General features: G+C 36.1%; 1 protein-coding gene across 1 annotated transcript; it reads left to right on the top strand.

The window, feature by feature from the left end:
* Nucleotides 1–9,578: 9,578 nt before the first annotated feature.
* LOC128234891 (phospholipid scramblase 1-like) lies at nucleotides 9,579–23,013 on the top strand. Its single transcript, XM_052949498.1, has 6 exons — nucleotides 9,579–9,833; nucleotides 12,931–13,014; nucleotides 15,185–15,383; nucleotides 18,254–18,374; nucleotides 19,238–19,337; nucleotides 21,956–23,013. The coding sequence occupies exons 1-6, from the start codon at nucleotides 9,692–9,694 to the stop codon at nucleotides 22,054–22,056; spliced, it is 747 nt and encodes a 248-aa protein (XP_052805458.1). The 5' UTR covers nucleotides 9,579–9,691; the 3' UTR covers nucleotides 22,057–23,013.
* Nucleotides 23,014–26,633: the final 3,620 nt, after the last annotated feature.

A 26,633-nucleotide genomic window follows, 5' to 3' on the forward strand; every position in this document is an offset into this window, starting at 1 on the left:
GTTTAAGGAAACAAATGTACAAACTATGCAAAGAATATATTTATATAAGGTTCCCGATGTACAGTTCTGTGAATTTTGGAATCCAGCTGGTCACCCCATCTTATTTTGGTATCGTTATATGGTGTCCTTTTATCGTAGAATATGGTGATAACGGTAAATTCTGATGCCTTGTGACCCCTGTACCAGTGTGTGTATACCACGCGATAAATTGCGTCATAAATGCTACGTCGGAAGGCAATATATTGCTTCGAATAAAGACTTTAAACAAAGATAACTTTCCTATTTCTTCACCATTTTGAATGATACATAGCGCAGTCTAAGCCGCTAACGGAGCCCCACCTTCGGTCTTTTGTACCAGAGTTTGATTGAGAGCGTAGTTTCTTAAAACACTCCGACAAACCTTTTCACAATACGGCCGTCTGACGGAGCACTGATAAAACATTATTTTGGAAACAGGTTTGTCGTTTGATGATTCTCGGGTAATAAATCAAATGCGGGACTCTTTAAGCGGCATAGACTGTCCTTTGTTTCATTTAAAATGGTGAAGTAAAAGAAAAGTTTTCTTTGATTAAAGTCTTCATTTTATGCCAACTGTTGCCTTATTACGTAGCATATATGACGTAATTTATCACGTGGTATTCACACACTGTATGGTCATAATATATGGCCATCAATATGTTGTTTGGAAGGGTATTGCTTTATTACCACTAAAATGTAAAGTTAACGACCGAAATAACATTAGCTGTGTCATTCGGAACTCCTCGGCCATTTTTTTTCAAAAACAACCTCGGATGTATGCAGATACATCAATTGAAGTAGTTCGTAAAATTTTGAATTATATCATTAATTAAATGTAGTGTAACAGTTTTAGAGTTGTATTCATTGATCTTATTTTAAATTGATTGCCATTGAATTGTATTATTGCAAACATAATTAAGAATCCCAAGAGTAAAGTTGGACTTCTTAAATTATCACCATACCAAGAGTAATGTCACAAAGTTTAACTGCTAGATAAAATTAATACGCGATCTACTTGCAGCGGACTTAAACGTACCACTTTTTGAGTATGTAAACCGTCCAAATACATCCGAGGTTGTTTTCGATAAAATGGCCGAGGAGCTCCGAATGTTGCTGTGTCCGCCATCTTGGAATATACCATCCCCGGATGTAGTTAAATGAGTTACCTCCCTTTAAGAACAAGGGAGGTTATTAAGTTACCACAAAGTACATTATAGATAAAGTTTTTCAAGTTTGGTCTTTAGCTGAAATCGGACATAAGTTGGTCTGCTCTTCAAACTTTTATAAACCAAAAATCTGCTTTCAAATATATTTTTCGGTATTAGTTTTACACATTCTAACTCTACTTATAAAACCCTTTCAAATGCTACCTCAAGGGCCTAGTTTAAGCCTTCTATAAGTGACCACCACCACCCACCCACCCCCAACCCCAGAAAAAAACTGTGTACAGTACACAACCTCTGTTTATTGATCTTAATCTACTTGATCCCTCTTATCAGACTTCTGATCTAAGTATCCTGCTGTGCAGTTTTGAAAGTTTTATTATAGAAATTGACCCTAAATGGCCCTGAGCCAATACACGAATACATAGGAAATTGGCCCCTATTGTGACATCTGTGCAATTAGCAGAAAATGCACAGCAGGGGATTATCATGCCAAACATACCTTAAACTTAATTCGGGATCACCAGGCCTCCGATATTCATATACTAAGTAATTGTACGTGGGATACCTTGAGTTCATATGGACTAGATGATTGATACAGTGATATAACCAGAGGATTGGAGATATGGAACACAAGTAAGACCATAATCAGCAAAATAAACCTGATCAAAGTAATATATGGTCTTACATCCTTAATTTTTTAATTTAGAAGTTTTCGAAACATTCGATTAATACGCGATGTTTGGCAAAATGCCAACTTTTTCTTGCTCTGGTTGATAAGGCTTTTGATCAACTTCAGAAATGGTCTTGCAAGAAAAGTTAAGAATTGTAAAACACTCCATGAAGGTTGTTCTCCATTGAGGATGCTCTATTTCCCGCTGTATTATTGTTTATATATATTGCATTGTTTACCCCTAAATAATAGGTGTCTCCTATTGGTTTTTAGTTCAGTAAGTGAAAGGTCAAGGTTAACATCATAATCTGAAATCTTCCGCACAAGAACTGGATAATAAATTTCTTTAAAAAACCGAATAGAATTTAATAAACTTATATGTGTTAATGAATACCGTTATTAAAAACGTTTCATTTTATTATTATTATTATTATTATTATTATTATTATTATTATTATTATTATTATTATTATTTTATTATTATTATTATTATTATTATTTATTTAACGAAATTCTTCAAATTTTTATTCTGAATATATTTTTATACAGTTTCTATACTGCCGATAATAATTCTTACCATGACAATTATATTGGCCAAAACTAGCATATGGCATATATTATATTCTAGATTATATAGTGTGCGTTATATGTCTTTCAGATCACTCATTTATTGAAGATGAAGCCTTTCTTTTCGTCTTAATGTCAGCCAGAAGGGCAACGACGTCTGGGTCGTCTCGAATTTTCCGCGCCGATTCCAACTTTTGTGAAAGACCTCTGGGACTTTCATAGACTGAGCTCTGTACTATACTACTGGCTGATTTTAACTCTAGCACGTTTTCCTTTCTTCCTTTATCAAAGCTCGTCTCCTCGGTACTGAAAGACTTTCGACTAGGAGATATACTTTCGTCCCACGTCGTATCATCAAGGTTATCCTCCGAGGTGCTTTGAATAAACGTGTCAGACTTTGCAATAAAACGTCGACGTCGTTGTAACACAGAGTTAATCATTGATTTATCACTTTGCGTGGCGGCATTGTCAGTCTGTATGTCGCCTGCTAGGTTATCCGCGAAGTCGGTATTGCTTTGTTGAGGTGTAGAAGTATCACCTGGCATAAAACTATCTTCAGATAAAGGATCGGCAACATCTTGCGTTTGTACAATGGTTGTTGACTCTGCATTACTCTTCGTCTGAAGTGTCACTACTACCTTCGAAAGAAACCGCTTTAATCTTTAGTGATTTCTTACCCATACTTTTCACCCGTAGTATTTATTGTATTTAAAACGTTCGTATTGTCCTGTATATTTGCAACAACTACAGAGTTATTCCCACATGCTAATGATGTTACATGTGCAGTGTCTTCAGTTTCACTGTTGTTATCAATAACTTTTTCCGGTGAACGGTGACTTACGGATGAAATCAGAATTGGTTTTAAAGGTGTCGACGGCTTGTACAGTGGTGACCTTTGTGCTAGTGGGGTGTGTGTCGACGTCAACGGAACTAAGACTGGTGGTGGTCTTGGTGTCGTCTTTGCTGATGGCAACGGCGAACGCTGCTTTTGTTTCTGTGGGTGTGAAGGTGGATGAGGAACATGTGCTGGCTGTGTTTTTTCCAGTCTGTAATTGTTGAATCGCTGCCTGCGGAGAGGGAAGAGGGGGTGGCGGTGGTGACCAGTCATACTTGTCACTTACGGAAATGTCTTTATGGTCCATTGGCGACTGCGTATGTACACTGGTAGTGTTTTGCCTTTGGTGGCTCTGTTCAGGTGAAAATGTTGTCGTAATAGGGAAACTCGGCTTTCTAATTGTTTTTGATGAAGTCATCCCAGACTGGTGCATATGCCTACCGGCGCTGGTCTTTGTCGTCGTCGTAGGGGTCGGGCGTAAAGGCGGTGTTGGAGGCGTTTTAACAGTACGCAGTTTGGGTCGAGGCGGCATAGGTCCACCCAGGGGCTGCTTTGACAAGTTATGGTTTACGCCGCTTTGTCCACTGCTTATAACGCCATACTCTTCTACGCTTGGTATTTCAGTCATGAATGTGTTTTGTGAAGTGCATGCTCCATTATCAACTTGAGACCCTTTGTTCGGTTTTACAGATCTACACTGTATGTAAGGCTCCCGTTTTGTTTTCCTGTCAATTTGTGAAAAGAAAGCTATGTGTTCATTGCTATTCCTGACATTCTGCGAGTTTGGTGGACGGACAATAAAATGTGTGTCCTCATTATGAAGTGGATTAAAGATTGATTGTTTGTATTCAGTATCGTCGATCGTATTTTCGATTTTATGCGGTTGAACCGGTGTTCTTCTACCAGAATTTTGATGAGCAGTGTTAGTTAACCTTGCTTCAGTATGTTCACGTTGTTTCCTGTGCACTGACGGGCGGTCGGTGGTCGCTCTTGATAACAGCCGCCTTGAATCATCACAACTCTTGCCCGGTACAGATTCAAATTTGTTCAAATCTTTCATATTACAAGAAGAAGCGTTTGTATCGGCAAAGTCAATTTCAGCATCGCTGTCTCCTTCTGCTTTTAGTGTCAACAATGATATTTTTCTGCCGTTATCAAAGTCGCATCTTGACGCTCTTTTAACTCCCTCTACGGTGTCTTTAACCGATTTGAATTTTGGCTGGGCTCGACTCACACTGTTGCTCTGAAACCGGTTTAACAGTCCAACAGGTCCTAAAGTATGTTTATTACGATATGCATCTTCTCTTTCCCATTCTACGCCAACACCATCCCCATAGTTCACATCCATGGCAGGCATTGTAGGTTGTTGCACTTGGTTTTTTCTCAACTACTTTGTTACGTTCTATCCACTCATATACTTCAGACTGTTTCTGTGATTTTCCATATGGCACATGACGTTTATTTGTATCTACATGCTTTATATTTGAACCGCTTCTCTCATCAAGGAACGTTACGCTTTTTCGACGTTGATCGCGTTTGTTTTGGCGTTTGGCGTTTTTCCGATGATCGGAATTCTCATAACGTCGGATCACTTCTTCTTCAGAAAGAAGAAGCGCCTTCTGAGAACCCTCTGTCGGCTTCTGAAATTGTAAGAAATTACAGGAAAATGTAAATGAGGAGTCAAAAATAATTTACTACACTGTATATAATTAATTCTGCGTTTCGGTTTAATCCATCAATCATAATACAATTTTACCTGTTAGATTTCAGTATAGTTACAAAATGTTTAGTTTGATTTTGAAGTTTTCACTGACAGCTTTATTGTATAGACAAATATGCCTTTTCACAAACAAATTGATAAAATTGCTTTATAATCATGGTAAAAAGTTTTTTTTAATTACCTCCCTTTAATATATCACATCATGAAAGTATCGTCATAATAGTGTTATTCAAAAATGTAATCGATGCAATCATAATATAATGGTTAATCTATAAGAATAAAACATAAAAATAATTTCGATGTATGTATCAAAAATCACATCTTTGCATCCTAATGATGGATGACTTACCTTAATTTTAAGTACGGAGTATTTACACAAGTATTTTACAAGATTTTAGCTGAGATTTTAGCTTTGACAGAAACGAAGAATATCAATACATAAGTAAGTGTTGTTGTATTTCATCATATGAAACGTTCAAAGCATGTTTCAATTTCCCGTTGACATTGTTATTAATACCAAGGTCAGGGCTTTCAAAAGTTATTTTACAAATGAGAGTTCATCCTCATTCGCTATTTTACTTGAATATAATTAAACCAGAAAAAGTCGTAGAATTTGTTGGAGTTATGAAACAGTTCATCAGTTTTGAAGTTATAATATATATATATATATATATATATATATATATATATATATATATATATATATATATATATATATCACAGACCAATATTTTGATTGTGAAATGAAAAAGGAGCTTCCTTTTATAAATTTTAACAAGACGCCAAACAGGATTTTATTTATTTGACCTAAGATTTGAGCTAGAAACCTAGTTTTTTTAACCAAGAACAAGGTGCGTATCCATATCGCTACCCTCTGCGAAATCTACTGAAACGGTACCCTTTTTGCACATGCACCGGTCATTCTCTGCTGAAAACAAATCGGCGATGGACAACAATCTAGTTAATGTTCATTCTACTGATGAAAGGAGGTATGTCATGTACAAAAGAAGTATACCACGGAACACTAGAATGTTATAGCTATGTCTTTTTTTGTAATGTGCCCATTTTTCAATTACTGCAACTCCACAATAAGCTAAACAATATACATATGTCTTGCCTCGCCCAACGCATGTTCTGCGGGCTTAAATGAACCACTGGTTTGATTATGTACTCACCATATTACATGTATTTATTTATATATCATATTCATACAAATTGCAACAATTTGTCAAAAATATATGTAAACTTCAATAAAACACCCTACTTTCGGTTTCACAGCGGCACGGGATACCTCTTTGCTATTGATTTTTTATATCACAGGTAACCTCTCTCTCATTTTTTTTCAAGCAATAGTAAGAATGATATGTTGTTCAACGGAAACTTGTTTAAGGCTATCAGTCGAAGAAACTGACAAAACTCAAAATGTTTACCAGCGTGTTCTAAGTTTGTTAGAATTGCTAGTCATTTCCTTGCAAAGCGACTCTACTATGAAAAAAATGAGCCCAAAATGCACCCAAAACCCCCTTCCCAACACTTCAAACCAAATAAATTTCGTTTCTGAGGGAGGGGCGCAAGTCAAAAGGGAACGCCCCTAAGTTAGGCCCCCCTGCAACGTCGAATCCTGGATGCACTGGGATGGATGGATAATCGTTGATAAGTAGATGGATAATCGTTGATGGATAGATGAATGGATGGATGGTTGCAATTGTATGTATGTTTAGATGGATGGATGGATGCAATTGTAAAGATGGATGGATGGATGGATGGATGGGTGGGAGGGTGTTTGGTTGGATCGATGGATGGATTGATTGATTGAGGGACGGGTGGCTGAACTGGTAGAGGAAGTATTAAGTAAGCCGTGATTAACGTGTAAAATTGTGGCAAGAAATGGAAAAACATTCTGAGAAAAAACTGAAGTGCAAAATACAATAAACCTTACGTTTTCTTTCCTTCCAAACTTGCATCCATATCCAACTCTGAAATACAAGATACAAACAATTTCAAAATGTGTATAAATCAAATTTCCGTTGCATTGTCTCAGCTATAGTTTTAAAAATAAAAAAAAAACATTTCAAGGTTTTCAAACAGTGAAAATAGCAAATCTGATTAGTGTCGCTGACACGTTCAAATCAAACGTCAGTGCGCACAGAGCATTAGACACAATTCTAATTATGTCATCTCTGAAATAACGTTACGTTCGCATACAATTTGGCGCGCTTTTTTGAAAAACTACAATTTACATTCGTTTATGTCCCTTTAGGAATAAAATAAAATTAAGAATTGCGTGGGAGTGCAATAGATTTACCTAGTGAATACCAAAAGTAAATAAATCATTCACTTTTTAAATTTTGCTCAAAAGGTGAAACATATGCGTATTTCTTACTGAACGTTATGAAATGATTCAGAAAAAAATCTTGCTTTTTCAGTAAGTGTTATCGTTTTACTTATATCATTTGGTGTCAGCAGGCCTCAAATTTATTATGGAAATATCTTATATTCATATAATTCTACTTATTTGTGTCTTGAATACGGTTACCGGTAACCGGTAAGGCGAGTTTTATTTCATATTAAAAATAATCCCCCTAATAATGATTTAAGGATAGGTAGCGATTAAGAGCCTTTATGATACTCGTGGAAAAAAAGCAAGACTCAGAGTTTTATATTCCCGGACAAATAAATCATAAATGAATGCACTTAATTGAAAAACATGGTACATTCTTTGGTTCAAAATATCCGTAACTGTTCTGTTTACACAGTAATACGTACAGTCAGAGATGATTTGAGACTCAATTTAATATTTTAATAAGGATTATGTCAAGAGGGTTTGAATATAACGGAATATTTAAATAGCCGCGTGCAGATGTCGCTTATTATACTTTGCATTGAATATTCGCAATTTTGCAAGATTGAATAAGTCGTTTGATAAGCATATTTTTTATATCTTAGAATAAAAAATATTCTTTATTCATTATTCTCTGCCTACAGCATTTTAAGTCTGAAAAAAATATGGCAAATTAAAAAAAAAAATGTAATGCCCCAGTCAATTGTCACCACGCCCCCCCCCCCCCAGGATCCGAGGAATAGCGGGGCCTTTGACTTTCGGTCAAGCCAAGCCCGGTTAAAATCTCCGCCCTGCGGGGACGAACTGCTGGTATAATCTCCGCTAAATGCCCCCGCACCCAAGGGACCTAGGTAAGGCCCATTCCCCGCTATTTTTAGCGCGGAAGACAAAACCACCGCATGCACCTGGCACTGCGGGGCCACCTGGAACGTAAAACCACGGCCCATTTTCCAGGCTATCCCCCGTATACCCCCCGGACCTGGGGGCCGTGGTTGAAAATTGACTGGTGAATTACCTCAGTTGGTTTAAACGCATTTTATTATTGAAAGAAACATACAACGTATGCAAGGTCATAAGTACAATATCAAAACATAGAATTGGACTGGTAGATGGTAAACAATTAGGAAAGCCCTTTCTCAACTTACTTCATCTATGAATATTTTGATAATACGCTATAGAAAAAAATCCACTTGTACTTATACTTACATGGCTGAAATCAATAAAGCAACGGCAATACAAACTCCAATTATTGCTCCCGATGCCATTCCATATTCCTGAAATATATATTGTTTTACAAACAGTTCATTGAACTAATTCAGAAAATACTATAAAAAATGTAGTGTCACAATACGTTACCTATTTAACACAATTCAAATCTGAAACGGATATGATATATACCTGCTTTTTGTCAATGAGCTTGAAAAACACAAATCATGTTGACGATAACTTAGAGGCAGCCATTTTTCATTTCCATTTGACGGAAATGACGTCACTCATTCAACGTCAACATTTGGCGCGATTGACGTTTTGCCGTTGAAATATGCTGTAGAGTTTATACAATGAGCGTATGATCCAAATCTATTATAAATACACGTATAAACTGAAGCGTCCCAGTATCAATTGCTTGGTTGCATATTTGTACTCGTACACACGGTACATTATTGAAGTTATTTAGAAGTTTTATATATGTTCTAAGTTACATGTACTTTGAAACGCGTACATTGGGCTAAAAAGACGCTCCGTCGAGGTATAAGGGTGTGTGTGCTGTGGCGGGAGTATAGTGGACTTGAGACTGGATTTGTTATACTTTTCAAATATTTTTTTGCCGCTGAAACACCCTCGAACCCGGGGATTATGAAAAACGTCTCTGATTCAGGTACAAAATGGCAAGTGCTATAAACGCGACATTAAAAATGCGCATCGAAGGCTCAGGGACGTATACACATGCAACTTAATTTTGACGTAGTGTGACTGAGTGTTGGTCGGTTCAAAATGGTTAGTTTAAAACTGTATTATTTTTAAAAAACCATGACATGTGACACCTCTCCCGCTCCATTTAAAAATATATCAGGTACGCCACTACACAGCAACACACTATGTATGGTTTTACTCAACGTAAGTTCATTTACTGTTATTGGCGTCTATGACTCTTTTATAACTTTTGTTGATGCCAATTTCAAAAAAGCGCATTATTTATGTTACGGTAAAAATAGTTGTGTGTAGCCTCAATGAATTAAAAGTTGAAGGAGTTACTTCCCGTAGGTACTATTTTGTCATGTTTGTTTACTAATCAAACATTGACATTTCTTAAAAACTTTAGTGAGAAATCCAATTTAATAATGGCATAAAAAGGTGAAAATCGATACGAACAGTAATGGAGTCTGACGTAATAGTTGATCAACCGACATCGGAAAAGAAAACTGTTTTTGCTTCAGATAATGTACTTCCGGCAAGTTTACAACAGATCACAGAAACCTCACAGGTGACAGTAAGTCAACACGTAGATCCTGTTGAAGGTTCGTTCATTTTATATAACATTGATCCGTTTGTTGTCTTCGGCTATAAACTGTAAATATTTCTTGTGTAGAGTGTTTCTAATAACTGATTACGGAGATCAATCTGTCAACAAAGCATCGTCATTTTTTAACTATCTAGGTGCCGGTTATCTTTCCGCTCAATATAGTTAGTGCTGGGATCTGTCATTCTTGGCTAGGACAAGTGGGATATGGATGCATAGAGTCACCAACACTAAAATCGTCAAAGACTCCTAAGCGGCTGTTTATACAGGACTAGTCCTAAATGGCATGGGGGATTGAATTACCTTAATTTCGCCTCATTACTGGACCTACCAGAATCTACCAACATCTACCATAATCCCCTAAGCAAAACTAATATAACTATGTGTCAGTACTGTTAGGGTGTTTTAACCAGGTTTTCACAAACCGGGCGGCATCAAACTCACCTATGAACTGAATAATTTCAGTAAGGATTTACATATCTTGACCAAACTAGGTCTACTTATTAGCGACCTATTATTCGCCCGTACCACTTTTTCACCAACCCAGTTAAAACCAGTCAAAACGATATATTTTACACGAATCAGTCTGGGGTTTCATTGCAGAATCTTTTTTGACAGATATCAGCTGTTTTCTGCGTTCAAATGTAAGTAAGTATGTGGAATTCGACCCAAATAAACATTGTTTACATTTCTGACCTTGTAAGTTGCACGCGGGGATGACGTCATCCTGCGCTGCGCTCATTTGCATGAGGCCCTGTAAGGATTTTTAAATTTTTCTTATACCTTGGAATATCAGACGACATTATTTCTTTGTCATTATAATGTATAAAACCGGTGTTAAATTATACAAATACCCTAAATTGCTGTATTTTAAGTTCAATTTTTGAAAAAACAAATGGTGAAACCTGAAAACGGTTAAGTAATCGCCAATTTTTTTCGTCTAAGGGAAGCAACTCAAATTTGAATTAATCATTACATTCTTGTACGGACATGCGTTGTCCCTCTTCGGAAGTCTATAAATATGCATAGATTGTAGGTAATGTTTCAAGAAGGAAATCCCAGTAGTTTTTTTAATTTTCTGCAAAGAGAAGGCTTACCGAGTAAGTGTTGTATCATTTTAAACATACATAAACAGTATGTAAGAGTTAATAATTATATTTATTGATCAATTGTCGTTTTAAACAGTCGCTAGACTGGTCAAATAATTTAAAATGTTTGATGATATAGTTTAGAGAGAAATATATGAAAAACGTCGTAAGAACAGCAAATTTATGGGGTGGGCGAAATAATTGGTACAGTAGGGTGCTTATTTCAGCGAAATTATAGGGGGACTTAGCACGTGGGAATATTCGGAATCCCTAGCTTTTTAAAAAAAACAAATTACACTAGTTTTTCTCGGAAGAGCCAACCTGTCTAAATGTAAAGTTTTATCGTAATAGCTATCTTGTGTCAAAAGTAACATAAGGAAAAACCTCGATTTCTGGCCGAAAAGGGGTCGCTAACCAGTATAGAAAGAGTTTATTGATACCTTTCATGGGATTGCGTTTGGAGTCCCTAGGGTCAAGGTCACTGTTACTAAAAATAGAAAAGCGGTTGAAACTGAATAATTTTAGTTAGGGTTGACATATCTTGACCAAACTTAGTCAATAGAAAGAGTTTATGGAGACCTTTCATGGGATTGCATTTGGGGTCCCTAGAGTCAAGGTCAAGGTCACTGTTACTAAAAATAGACAAACAGTTGAAACTGAATAACTATAGTTAGGGTTGACATATCTTGATCCAACTTGGTATAAAGGAAGAGTTTATGGGTACCTTTCATGTGATTGTGTTTGGGGTTCCTATGGTCAAGGTCACTGTTACTAAAAATAGAACACAGACAAAGGCAGAAGTTCTTCTGTCAATCATTGAAAACCGGGTTTCGTCGCATTGCGGCGTTTATGTTAACCTTTAATATATATATCTTATTCTAAAAGTATACATGTACTGTAATCAAGTATCCATACATTGAAAGTGACAAGGATTCTGGTAGTTTGCAGGTCAGGTTGCAAAAATGATTTTTAAACTTAAGAATTATAATCATGATAATTTCCCTAAACCTTTCAGTGTATGGATAGTAGATTATTATAACTTTAAACTTCTAGTTTATTCTATATTAAAGCTGAAAAACAACCCAAACAGTATTGAAATTTAGTGTTATTAGTATTTCTCAGGGATTTTGGTAGTTTGGTTAATATATCATTATAACATGGGATATGTGTTTATAAGTATAAAGTTAAAATCATTTATCTATACACTGAAAGAAACAAGGATTCCGGTAGTTTGCATGTCAGATTGATGATTACAATGATGTGACCAAAATCTACCAGAAAAAAATCTCAAAAGCAAAAGGAATAAAAAAAATGGTTTGTGAAACGCGATAGCCTATATAAATCTTGAAATGCAATAATATAAGTGGATTGGTCTTTTCTTTATAAACTAAGGACAACTTTATCACTCCTTCAAAAAATTCTGCTTATCTTGATTCAGTAGTACATTACATAAACTAAATGAACAATGACGCCCAGTAAGCAAAGTGGTTAGCACACTCACTTCTCAGCAATGTGTCCTGGGTTTGATTCCCAGTCTGGACAAATGTGAGTTTGGTTGCAGTCAACAAGCCAGGCAAGTGGGTTTTCTCTAGTTACTCCTGTTTGCCCCTAAACACAAGACCGCAATCTCATGCAAAGTCATGCAAACTAAAGTGACACAACATTACTTAAAGCTGCACTATCACAGATTGAATCATTGAACATTTTGAAAGCTTTTTTTATTTTTTCTCTTGGAACGAGCCAAATTATGCGAAAATGCATGAAAGCAGTTACATAAGACTGCTGACAAAAAATTAGAACACAGATTTTTATATTTAAGTTCAAAAATTGATGTTTTATGCAATTTTCTTAAACCGTTAGTAACGATTTAAGCCATAAAACATTAATTTTGGAACGGAAATATGTAAATCAGTATATCTGTGAGAGTGCAGCTTTAATATAACTTTCTTCACAATGGTAAAAAAACAATGGTTAAGCTTAATAATAATATTCATGTTTTTTCCTTAGTGATCCCATGTTGTTTTGCCCGACCTTCTCGATACAGCCTATATGTGGAAGGATCAGAAAACCAGCTTCTGTATGGACAAGAAAGTAAGTGGTGCCCTATACATTTTTATTTTCATATTTTTATTATGCCCCCCTTCGAAGAAGACCGGTATATTGCTTTGCACAGGCATGTCGGTATGTCGGTCGGTCGGTCCGTCGGTAGACCAAAGCTTGTCCAAGTGATAACTCAACAATTCCTGGACGTATGGTCATCAAACTTCACAGCGGCCTGACCAGTAGATGACCCCTATTGATTTTGGGGGTCATCGGGTCAAAGGTCAAGGTCACAGTGACCTCGAATGGTAAAATAATTTTAAAGCTTGTCCGAGTGATAACTCAACAATGCCTGCACCAATGGCCCTCAAACTTGACATGGATGTTGGGCCTGACCAGTAGATGACCCCTATTGTTTTGGGGGGTCATCAGGCCAAAGGTCAAGGTCACAGTGACCTTGAATGGTAAAAGGTCGTCTGAGTGATAACTTGACAATGCCTGCACCCATGGCCCTCAAACTTGACTGTGAGGTTGGGCCTGACCAGTAGCTGACCCCTATTGTTTTTGGGGCTCATCGGGTCAAAGGTCAAGTTCACAGTGACCTTGAATGGTAAAAGGTTGTCCGAGTGATAACTCAACAATGCCGGCACCCATGGCCCTCATAATTGAATTGGAGGTCGGGCCTGACCAGGAGATGACCCCTATTGTTTTTGGGGGTCATCGGGCCAAAGGTCAAGGTCACAGTGACCTGGAATGGTAAAAGGTTATCCGAATGATAATTCGACAATGCCTGCACCCATGGCCCTCAAGCTTGACTTGGAGGTTGGGCCTGGCCAGAAGATGATCCCTATTGATTTTAGGGGTCATTGGGCCAAAGGTCAAGATCACAGTGACCTTGAATGATAAAAGGTTGTCCGAGTGATAACTCAACAATGCCTGCACCCATGGCCCTCAAACTTGACATTGAGGTTGGGCCTGACCAGTAGAAGACCCCTATTGATTTTAGGGGTCAAAGGTCAAGGTCACAGTGACCTTGAAAGCGACCTCGACAATTCCTGGACCTATGGTCATCAAACTTGACATGAAGGTTGGGCCTGCCCAGTAGATGACCCCTATCGACTTTGGGGGTCATCAGGCCAAGGTCAATGTCACAGTAACCTTTAATGCAAAAAAGTTAACAAATCTTCTCCCACTGATATCTCAACAATGCCTGAACCTATGATCATTAAACTTGACATGGATGTTAAGCCTGACCAGTAGATCACCCTTATTGATTTTAGGATTCATAGAGCCAAAGGTCAAGGTCACAGTGATCTTGAATGGTAAAAGGTTGTCAGAGTGATAACTCAACAATGCCTGAACCCATGGCCTTCAAACTTGACTTGGAGTTGCATCTGACTTGTAGATGACCCCTTATGATTAAAGGGGTCATTGGGTCAAAGGTCAAGGTCACAGTGACCTTGAACGAAAAAAACTTGTCTGTGTGATAACTTGACAATGCCTGCACCCATGGCCCTCGAACTTGACATTTAGGTTTCTGGTGACCAGCTGATGACTCTGGATTTTGAGTTCATAGAGTCAAAAGTCATGGTCATAACACACTCTATCCTCACACTTTAATGGTCATAATCTGAAAACTGCCTTAATGGCAACAAATCAGCTATCATTTCGGTCCATGCATATTTTAATTGTCCATATAATCCTGACAACATGGCGCTCAGGGGGGGGGCATAATGTTTGACAAACATCTCTTGTTGATTTTACCTCATTAGTTGTTTTGTCAAAGAAATATGTTGCGATATTATGAAAATTTATGTAAAGATGGCCAACACCCAAGAAATGATAGAAAGATATTCAAATGAAACAGGCTGCCAGAGACAAGCAATGCCAAAAGCTTCTACGCTAACTTTTTTTTTTAAATATGCTCCATTTTTGTACCAAAAGTAAACAGGAGACAAGCATTGGTATTCACGTGCGATTCTCTTGTAAGCATACCTAGAAGTTCGTGCTCCATGTGAACTGAAAGGGCTGCTGCATATTTGTCTTTTATCTGCCCATTGTTTGTCTCAACAATTGCTTTAACGACTTCTTTTCTAAAACTTCTTGACCAGTTTTAACCAGTTCTATTAAATTTAGAAAACACCTGCTCTAACTTATTAAAACAAATATGGTTAACTTATTCAGATTAGCATTGATCATTCAAATCACGGCCACTTTTCAGTTTCAGATTGTTATGCCAGGCAGATAATGGGCGCAGCAAGAAGTTTTGCCTTGAAGTTCAGCGACGATGACCTAGTGGACGTTTTAAAGGTGAACCGAACACAAACCTGCTCACGGGGCTGCTGTGGGATCTGCTGTTCACTTCCTGTACTTGAGGTGCAGTCCCCACCAGGAACCATTCTAGCAGCCATACATGAAAGGTAGTTAGTGGTCAATTTTATATTTTGTCCATTAATTTTTGAAAAGGCATTATTTCTCAAGTTTTCCTAAACAATGATTTCAGTAAATTAACACTCGGCCCCTTTTGATGTATACCAGGACAAACACTTTAAGATTGGTTGTATGTTCGTTCACAAAATAATTGGGTATTCAACTGAGTCTCATCAATTTTTTTGGTAAAAATACATACTAGCTATTTTTATTATATGCTTTCCGGTGGTTTATAGAGATTTATCAGTGAAATAAAACTGTTATTTCACTGATTCATACAGTGAAATATTATTTTGATATTTTTCAACGTTATTTTCATTATTTTTAACCCGCTTTCAATCCCAAATCATACGTCAGCGCGCATAGGGCTAGGACACAGTTTATATAACATTGCCAAAATGGCATTATGTTTGTTTACAATTTGGCGCGTGTTTTTTTGAAAAACAACAATTGAATGTAATTTTATCTCATTTTTATGCATAAAGAAATCTCAAATACCAAAAGTAAATATTTATATTATTTATAATATTACATAGCTTTCGTGCTCACTCAGTGAAATATATTACAATCTTACACTGAACTAAACAATTTTCCTCTTTAAAACATAACTTAGTGTTTATATTGTTAATTTTATTTTGGTCAGTGCTTACAATGTATGTGAAACAGTGTCCACTCATACCTAATGTAACATGTAGAATTTTTTTTAGACTTTGGTTGCTTGCTTTCAGAAAAGATCATACATAGTGGCTAAACTAGTAACTAGCGATCGAATAGTTGCTTAATTCTGTGAGTATCCAATACAGTGATTGATACATGTAGGATGTTTAGGTTCGTTTATTATGCTATTCGCTTCCATTGATCATGTTTACTTCCTGTGAATGATAGATTAGGCCACACCAAATTTATTTTTCAGTCTACAGATTTATCGAATCTTATTTTTGGTAAATAACAAAAAAATATATAATATATATTCTTTAACAGTCTGTTCTTATATTTCGCACAAGAAATTGTAAACAGTGCCAAGCAACACTTTCAACACAAAAACATTATTTAATTGAGACTGTTAATAGTGTTAATAATTAATTAACGTGAGTTATTTTCATTAACTTACACACATAATTATATATGAATTATAATTAACAGTGCTCCTACCAGGACTTGAAAAGGGCAAGATGCTATGTCAGAACAGGCAATGATGCACATTGAATGAGCCTTAATGGGGCACTTGCAAGGGCTAGAATGTTCAATTCTTATTGTGTTTGTGTTGTATCTTCTTTCAATACTAATAGGTTGTTATGAATACCTTAGCCGTTATCTTTACTTTAGTGTCAAAAGGGCAGTAGGGTGCTAAAAAAGGGCAGCTAGGTGCCCCACCCTGCTATATAGGCCTAGCTATAGCACTGCAATTAAAATTGTTCGGACTATCAATTTAAACATTCATTATAGAGGAAATAAATGTTTTGTCTTTGCCCAATCCTGTTTTGAAACAAAATGGAAAATTTGTGTTTTGGATTTTATTTTGCTAGCTCGTTTGAATTTTTATCAACCTAAATCTGTAGAAAATGGTGTGGCCTAAGAGATGGTTTGTGATGATTGTCCTTAGTTGACCATGGGAGTTTATAGAAAAGTAACTTATTTTACTCATTAGACATTATAAAATCAGAAAGATAATAGTGTGAACGTGATTACTGCATGGACAACATCAATTCTAGGTTAAAGAACTCATCAATTTTGAAATACATTGTGTACATGATTGTTAAATGGTAATTAATAGCTGTGACAAAGCTGGCTTCTTTCCGATTATAGACTTCCTGACTCAAACTATTGAAGCACTCATTTCTTTGTCATTTAATTCATATGATCACTAAGTCAGCCGTCGCCTTTTCTCATTTCAGAATAATTATGTTGAAAATAACTTCAGAGGTCAATGGCCTCACAGATTTGGCTTATATGTTGACCAAATTGGTACAACTATTGCCCTTCTGTTTTGGGAAGAACGTACAACACTTTCTATATGAATTTCCTTATTTTGTTTAACGTTTTTTTAAGCAACTTACATTATATATGTGAATTTTTTGTTAAAGTTTAATTCATGACCACAGCTACAACTGTCTTTTTGTAATTTTCTGCATCCATGAACAACCTTGATTAAAGCTGCACTCTCACAGGTTTAACGTTTTGACAACATTTTTATTTTTTTGTCTTGGAATGAGCAGTTATTTTCGTAAATATCTGAACACCAGTGATAAAAGACTGATGACGAAAGATCAGATCGCCGATTTTTGCATTTCCTCTCCAAAAGTGATGTTTTATATATTATTCTTAAACCGTTAGTCCCATTAAACCATTAAATTTGGAATGGAAATATTAAAATCTGCGATCTGATCTTTTGTCAACAGATATATACGCAAAAAATTGCTAATTCCAAGACAAAAAATAAAAAAGTTGGAAAAACTAAATCTGTGAGAGTGCAGCTTTAAAACACACAAGTGTGCCGATTGTTCAGATTTGTTTTTAAGTTAACAACTTGACCAACGACATCATTGTTAACTTTTATTATTAAGGCCCTGAAGCACTCACATACAGTCAAACCACATTGGCTCCAACTCATTTGACTTGAATTCCTCAATGCTCAAACTGGATTTAAAGGATGGTTGGTTTATACTGAAGATTAGAATTTCCGCTTGGCTCGACCTTTCCGATGCTGAAGGTATTTTCGCCGGTCCCTGGAAGTTCGAGCCAACGGAGTATGACTGTATGTGAGTGCTTCAGGGCCTTAATAAAGCCTTGTGTATTTTTATAAGATAAGTTTGTGTTGTTGTAGTTATTATTCAATAAATGTGTATTTCTTTTCTTCCAGACGTACCTGTTGTACACCACGTTATGACGTTTTGGATCCTGGAGGGACAACTCTGTTTACGCTTCATCCTCGAGCGTGTTATCCAGGAGTTGTAGCCCTTTGTTGTAATATTCACATTGATGTAAGTACCCAAATTTTATTGAATTGTTTTTTTCTAAAAGAATTATGTCAAGGATATTTGATAGCTTTGGTTTTGCCTAGGTCGACCTCATAGTACAAAAGCTTTGACATTGGCCGTCTCATCAAGCTGCTCAAGATCCTCTCATGAAAATGTAAACGCATGCTGAAAGAGGCAATATGCACATTTGTAGCAAGGCCCATAACTCGTGCTGTAATTATTGTAGAGTTAAGCCCCTTTTTTATTAAAAAAACCCCACAAGACACATGGTTGGGGCATCCTCTTTTCTTTTATTGTCTGCAAGGTACCTGAAATAGATCAGAAAAAAGGAAACTTGTCATTTAAAGAGTCAGGACACTAAATGATACAATTGCAAGAAAAAAAGAAAATTGTAAACAACTTACATGAAATAGTATTGTTGTGTTCAAGCATTGAATCTTACTTTCTGATGTGTCACATCGCTTACAACACATGTATCTTTCGCAGTTTTTGCATGTATTTCTTTTCAATTCTAATTCCACTGGGCGTGTCTACCACGTAAATACCAGTAAATTTAAAAATAGCGTCAGTATCTGTACTAATCATGTGGCTTTCACAAGTCAAATGTACACAAAACTTGGAAACCAATATGTGCTTTTTTAAACAGGAAAACTCAGCTGAGACAGTGATGAAATATTGTTTTAATCATGTAAATTGTTATATTATCGGCCTCTTACGAGCTCGTATTGATATTTCTAGGCTTATTTGAGGAAATACTGTATTTGCTGATTTGGGACCATCTGGTGTCTGGTCCCTTTAATACATGAACAGTAGAAATGTTGCTGCTACATTTTCACTTCTTATTAAAATACAAAGTTCAATTACAGATTGTAAACGATCAAGGGGATGTTATGGGAATGATCGAAAAGGACACTAGCGGAAATTGTAAAGATTGTATTGGACATACTAACAATTTTACTGTGAAATGTAAGTTTAAGTGACACTCTTATTCAAAATCAATACATACACATATATAACAAACATAACTTCTGAGTGATAAACCTTGAACTACTTACTAAATAATGCATTTTATTTATGGAAAATATTAATTACTGATAACGAGGTGTAACCGTGTATTTAATAGCTGAAATGCAAAAATATTAAATGCTTGGTGAGTGCTAAAAGATTTACTGTGATCTACTATCGTCTCATAAGGTAGAAATACCATGTTTTCTGCACCTTCTTTCAAATTAAACTCGGTATCATTCATAATAACCATTGGATTTGACATTTATTCATTTTTTGATATATCAAAACAATTGTATGATTATGGATACCTGTGGCCACAATTCCTTAAAATTTCTTAAGTCTTGTATAACAGGATCAAGCTCAGCACAATTTGGTATAAACTGTTTGATATTCTCTTTTTTAAGAATTATGGGGCTTTTAAAGCTGCACTCTCACAGTTTTACCATTTTTACAATTTTTTTTTATTTTTTGTCTTTGAAAGAGAATTTTTTGCAAAAATATCTGCAAACCAATAATATAAGACTGTGACAAAAGATCAGATTGCAGATGTTCATATTTCCGTTCGAATATTAATGTTTTATGGCTTAAACCGTTACTACTAACGGTTTAAGAAAAATGCATAAAACATCAATTTTCGAACTTTAATATAAAAATCTGTGATCTATTTTTTGTCAGCAATCTTATATAAGTGGTTTTCATGGATTTTCGCAAAAATTTGCTCGTTCCAAGACAAAAAATTAAAAAGTTGCCAAAACGCTTAAGCTGTGAGAATGCAGCTTTAAAGGAAAAGATAATTGAAATAAATATTATAAGATAAACAACCTTTTTTTATAAAATCATTTTTAAGTAAGTAATTTTGCTAAATGAAGATACTTAAGTGAATTATGCTTGAGAATTTTTGAGAAACTAGGACCAGGTTACTCTGTAAAGGGAACATTTTGGAAAGGTTTTAATATAATCATTCATTTTATTGGCCCCAATAAGATCAATAAATATAGTAAATATACCATTTCACGTCGGAGTTCAATTGAAAGAGCTTTACCAGTAATCTTTTTCGGTCATTTGTAGTAAAAATATTAATGAGAACTCAGCAAGCATTTAGCGTTTCAAATTATTTGGGGTCACCAAGCACCAAATTGAACATTAATATATAAACGTCAATGGCTCGATGGAATGACTACCGGTAACTTATTTGTGGGTCAACTGCAAGGCACATTCATTTATGAATATTAAGTTTGTCATGTTTGTAATAATGACAATAATATTTGACCATACATGAAAAGCTGTAGCATACATTGTTCGGACCGGAGACTGACGATGCTAGATGATAAGTATCTTCCATGGCCGCTCGTGAAAAATAAGTTCATCCAAACTTGAGCGTAGAGTGTTTTGCGGAAACGAGGTTTACAGCGTTTCCGTAGAACACCCTTCGTGAGGGTTGGGATGAACCTATTTTACACAGCGACCGTGGTAGATGTAATAATAATAATAACAATGATAATGATTTCCAGCATGGCCAAATAATTTGATCTTATTTGTGGTGAGAGAAAATGCATTTTGAAGAAAGATTTTTAACTTAAAAAAAACAGAATACGATTCAAATTGTAAGAATATTTTTTTTTTACATGATACATTTTAAAAAAATTGTTTGTATTTAAGGTTATGCACCAGTCAATTGTACCATGTGGCCCCGCAATGCCGGGTAAATACGGTGGTTTTGCCTTCGCGCAAAATATAGCGGGAAATGGGCCTTACTTAGCGTCCCTGGGGTGCGGGGGAAATTTGCCGGGGATTTTACCATTAGTTCTTCCCCACAGGGCGGAGATTTTACCCGGTGTTGGCTGGACCGAAAGTCAAAGTCCGCGCTATTCCCCGGACCTGGGTGGGCCGTGGTTACAATTGACTGGTGCATTACAATAACTAGAAACATATTGCTGATATCTTTTGCATATATTGTAGTAGAAAGAAATCCATCTCAACAGATACTGTCCGATCTATTTTACCCCATGACCAAGCCTAATTCCTTGAACCTTTTTGTACATAACGGCGAAAAAATAGTACTTTTGATAAGATTTGGCCATTCTAAGAAGCTCAAACGCAATCAACCACTTGGGAAATACCGTATACAGTGAATGGGAGAAAACTCGCGGTTCTCGAGAGTATGTCCGTTACAGTTATCGTGGTTTGATAACCAACTCAACTTTCATGCGCCGAGTCCGGGAATCGAACTTGGGTCGCCTTGGTGGGAAGCGAATGCGCTTACCAGTGCGCTAAGCAGACAACCATATGGTTTCCCCCATTTTAAAACAATATATACGTCATTATTTATAGTCCGGCCGACGTACGCCTTTACTACTTATAGGTCGTTGGAGGGGAAACAAAAATACATGTAGTTTAATTTTGGCCTTAATTCCTTTCATCTCGCAGTAGTTTTTTGATGTTTTAAGAAAGTGCAGGACCCAAATGCAATTTGGTGTTAGTGTATTTTACAATGAAATTAGGTCTGTACTTAAATATTTTTATGATAGCGTTTATGACACTCCGTTTTTTATTAAAATTATCCTTATTCCTTTCAGATAGTTCTACTCTCTCCCTGGAGCAGAAACTCATACTACTTGGATCTTCGTTTCTGCTGGACTTTCATTATTTTGAAAAACAAAATCGGTTTTGTTGCTGACAAAGTACTGATAAAGTGCTTCTGGTTGTGCATTTAACTCTGAACCCCGTCTTTCATTTTCGCTCGTCTGACGTTGTTTGCCGTTGTTGTTGTTTTTGAAAAAAAGAACCATTGTCATCAGCCATGATTCGTCGTCGATGTTGTTCAAAGATTTTTACTTTGACAATGTTTATAACACAAAACCGTTCGTTCCCAATGAAATTTGGTTCAAACATGGACATACTTTGACTGAAAAAAACTCATTTTTATTCCAAGGTCCATAACTCTTGCCTTAGTAATATCTAAGTTATGCCCCTTGTTCGCCTGTAATAACAACAACAACGGACGAGTGTTGTCGTCTGCTCTGCGGCGTTCTTGTTTCATGTTTAATAATGGTTGTTAAAGAAAGCTATTTTTGTTTGCGCTTTAATCTTTTACACAAAATACAACAATCTGTATGTTTTTTGTATGTTTTATCACAGACTAATGATTATTTAACTTTATTTCCGATATGTTGATATTATGTATCGTTAAAAGTAAGAAACGATGAGTAAAACATGTATGTATTATGCACCAGTCAATTGTAACCACTGCCCCCAGGTCCGGGGGATAGCCGGGGAAATGGGCCGTGTTTTTACCTTCCAGGTGGCCTCGCAGTGCCGGGTGACTGCGGTGGTTTTGTCTTCACGCCAATTATAGCGGGAATTTGGCATTATCTAGGGTCCCTTGGGTGCGGGGGCATTTGGCGGGGCTTTTACCAGCAGATCGTCCCCGCAGGGCGGATATTTTGCCCGGGCTTGGCTGGACCGAAAGTCAAAGTCCCCGCTATTCCCCGGACCGGGGGGGGGGGGGGGGCGTGGTTACAAATGACTGGTGCATTAATGTGTACACTAATTACATTTAGTGTCAGTTTATCTGCAATCTTATATTTTATTATTCTTTTTTAATAATATAGTTTAATAAAAAAAGTTGACCAAGTTCTTTCGTTTTAGCGTTGTTAACAGTACATGTAAAGGGATGGAGATATGTATTTATTATGTATATGCGGTAAAGGATTAAATACGCCCTTGCGCAGTGTTGAGAAATTGGCGCAGGGAGAGCAATATTAATAAATTATTTTGTTAAGCATATAGAAACCAGGGGCGGTATTCATGAAACTTTTTAGGTCATTTCCTAAATTAAGTCACTTTCCTATTGTCTCTTTGGTCATATGAAATAAAAAAAAAAACGAAGAATTTCCCAAATACATTATTTTCATTGACCCTTTCGAAAAAAACATACTTATATGTTAAAAACACTTGTACACTTATTTTAGTTTGACTATGAAAATTTAATGAAATCGACGGAAGAAAGGAAATGGGTTAATTAAGAAGCCCGGGTTGTCCGATTCAAAGTCCAACGCTCTACCGATTGAGCTAACCGGGCGGACAAACGTATTATTAGGCATAGGCTTGCTTATTTGTTCGTAGCATTCGGAACTCCTCGGCCATTTTTATCGAAAAACAACCTCGAATGTATTTGGACGGTTTACATACTCAAAAAGAGTAACGTTTAAGTCCGCTGCAAGTAGACTTAAACGAAGTGTATTATGGCAAACATAATTAAGATTTCCAAGAGTTCAGCCATAAAGTTTAACTGCTAAATAAAATTACTACGCAGTAATTTTATTTAGCAGTTAAACTTTATGGCTGAACTCTTGGAAATCTTAATTATGTTTGCCATAATACACTTCACTGACAATCAATTTGAACGTAGATCAATAAATACAACTCTAAAACACTACATTTAATTAATGATATAATTAAAAAAAAATACGAACTACTTCTACTGATAAACCGGCATACATCAGAGGTTGTTTTCGATAAAAATGGCCGAGGACTTCCGAATGTTGTTCGTAGAATGATGAGGTTTTCTCGTCGGTCGTTCGTGATGAAATATTTATTCAACGCTAAGACGGGATAAACTAAACGTCTATTTCAAAATTGTCAGCATTTTTGTAACCATTAATTTGCTTTTTATTCAATTGAATTTTCGATTAAAGTTTTCCGCCTACGTCTTAAAATTGTCAGCATTTTTGGATCCATTAATTTGCTTTTTATGCAAATGAATTTTCGAGTGAAGTATTCCGCCCCGCCTGTGACACACCTACGTCTAAAAATTGTCAGCATTTTTGGGACCATTAATTTGCATTTTATACAATTGAATTTTCGAGTTAAGTATCCCGCCCCGCCTGTGACACCTGCGTCTATGTACATTTTGTATTAAAGAGCCATGTTATCATCAGACATTTCGTACCATTTGATTTTTGGAAGCATATTTCCGAATAGTTGTAATTTCTATTTCGGAAATAATAACTCTATCGGTCAGTTTAGGCAAAGTTGATTTGATATTGTTTGTAAAAAAAATCAGTAGTTATAATGTCTACTTCGAAAGAAATAACTTGGTAAATGAATCGGTGGTATTCAATATGCAACTAAAGTCATTCTTAAGGTCATACATCATTGACTCCATTCACAGTATAGGTCCGTTATTTATATCACGCAGTCCGATTAGTTGCATCGTTCTTAGATCCAATTAAGACCGGTTTTGAATACAACCCCTGTTTGCCAAAGTTAATTTATTTTTTTTTGTAAAAAAATGATTTCATTTTGTAACACTCACTAAATCAAGATCTTACGATATTTCGTCGCTCGTAGACTAAATAATATGATGACCCAACTATTCTTAAAGATGTACTCTTACACCCAAATAAGATGTAACACAATTAATATAGCTGTTTTAATATACCGAAAAGCATGGAAAAAACGGCATAACTATTGCTAGTTTGCTATTATTCTGTACACGCGCCGGCAGCATCCCTCGATCCAGGGTCCTAGCGGAGTACCGTGGGGACACAAGTTTCAACGTAAGCTGTCAATATTCAGATGTTTAAAATGTTCTGTAATGTTAGTTCATGTACCTTTGAACACTGTCATAAGTTGTTTTGACAAGTTCCGCCATCCGCATCAGTCATACGAGCCATTTTTGTGCGAAAATCCACGGAAACCAGTTTTATAAGACTACTGACAAAAAATTAGATCGCATATTTTTATATTTAAGTTTAAAAGTGGTTGTTTTATGCATTTTTCTTAAACCGGTTACGCCATAAAACATTAAAATTCGAACGGAAATAAGAAAATCTACGATCTGATCTTTTGTCAACAATCTTATATCTTTGGTTTGCAGATATTTGCGCAAAAATTTGCTCTTTCTAAGACAAAAAATAAAAAAGTCGTAAAAATGGTATATCTGTGAGAGTGTAGCTTTAAAATAACAAAAGTATGGAACAAGTTTAGCGAGCCTCTAGTGAGCTTTATAATTCTTCCGTTACAAGCTTCATAAAAGTCTGTGTCAAATTGCAACGAATGGCATTGTTTTTATAATTGACACATTCGTCGCCAAAGATGGAGATTTAATTCATAAAAAAACACCGTACCTAGCCCATACTGTCTTATATACACATATATAAATGAATGTGCAAAACAATCAAACAGTTCTTGCTCTCGTTACCGGTTTTAAGAACATATTGAAACAAATCAAGCCTTGGTATTCGCACATATTTGTGGGTGAATAACAGTCGAGGACTTTTCAAAGTTTCCCGGGCTTAATTTTATGAAATTATATTTGTAGAGCGCAAAACTGTGCATCTATGTCTATCTCTGTGCAGTCTGCGCATACGCTTGATACCTTTAAGTGACATTAAGTTGAAATTTTGCGTCCGAGTCTATGTGTCAACTCGTTTGCTCCATTTTCTGGAGATCGCTAAAATTGAACACTAACATTTACTTTAAAAAGGCCACCTAGAAAGGTTTTGCGATATGATTATTTTTCTGTAATAATCTTCCGAATGCACCAGAATGTGACATTGACCTATGAACAAGGTACATGAAAAAGTTAAAGCCCAGACATGACCTCCCACATACATTCAGATATGCAGCATTCTATCAATGTCTAAGTTTCACCATGAACTACATCAGGACGTGGGTCTTGGAAGTAACACCTTGCCGTTATGAGTAGAAAGCAAATGCTATGTTATTTCCTTCTCACATACAACGGCTTTATTATAAGTATATATATGTGAATTTATGCAGCATTCTATAAAGATCCAACATAGGTCTTTGACCACATCATCTAATAATTTTCATGTGTCAAACACATGTATCGAGTTATTTTGGTAAATCTGTCAATACATGATAAAATTACAACACCGTTATGCAATCTATGTGCATATATATATATATTAAGGATGCAAACGAATGGCAAAATTGATTTTCGAATATTCGGTAATTCTTTCGATCGAATATTCAAATATTCGATTACCGAAATCAGTATTTTGGAAGATTTAGTAAACTACTTATATTATTCGCTTAAGTAATAGCCGGGGCAATTTTACCCTACTTTGTCGTAGCCAGTACGCGCGGCGGATCCTGATTTCCCCAAATGAGCCTTTGAAATTCGCACTTTTCAGGAAGAAAAAAATCCATACATTATAAACAGACAAACAACAAAATCCAATAATTTAAATTCCGCTGCTTTTTTTATTTGTAAACAATGTGAAA

The sequence above is a fragment of the Mya arenaria genome, chromosome 5 (genome assembly GCF_026914265.1).
Source record: "Mya arenaria isolate MELC-2E11 chromosome 5, ASM2691426v1".
NCBI lineage: Eukaryota > Metazoa > Mollusca > Bivalvia > Myida > Myidae > Mya > Mya arenaria.

Coding starts and splice junctions, on each gene's coding strand:
- LOC128234891 (XM_052949498.1), top strand. CDS start 9,692: ATGGAGTCTGACGTAATAGTTGATCAACCGACATCGGAAAAGAAAACT. Junction 15,384..18,253: donor CTAGCAGCCATACATGAAAG/GTAGTTAGTGGT, acceptor CTTTTCTTCCAG/ACGTACCTGTTGTACACCAC. Junction 18,375..19,237: donor GTTGTAATATTCACATTGAT/GTAAGTACCCAA, acceptor GTTCAATTACAG/ATTGTAAACGATCAAGGGGA.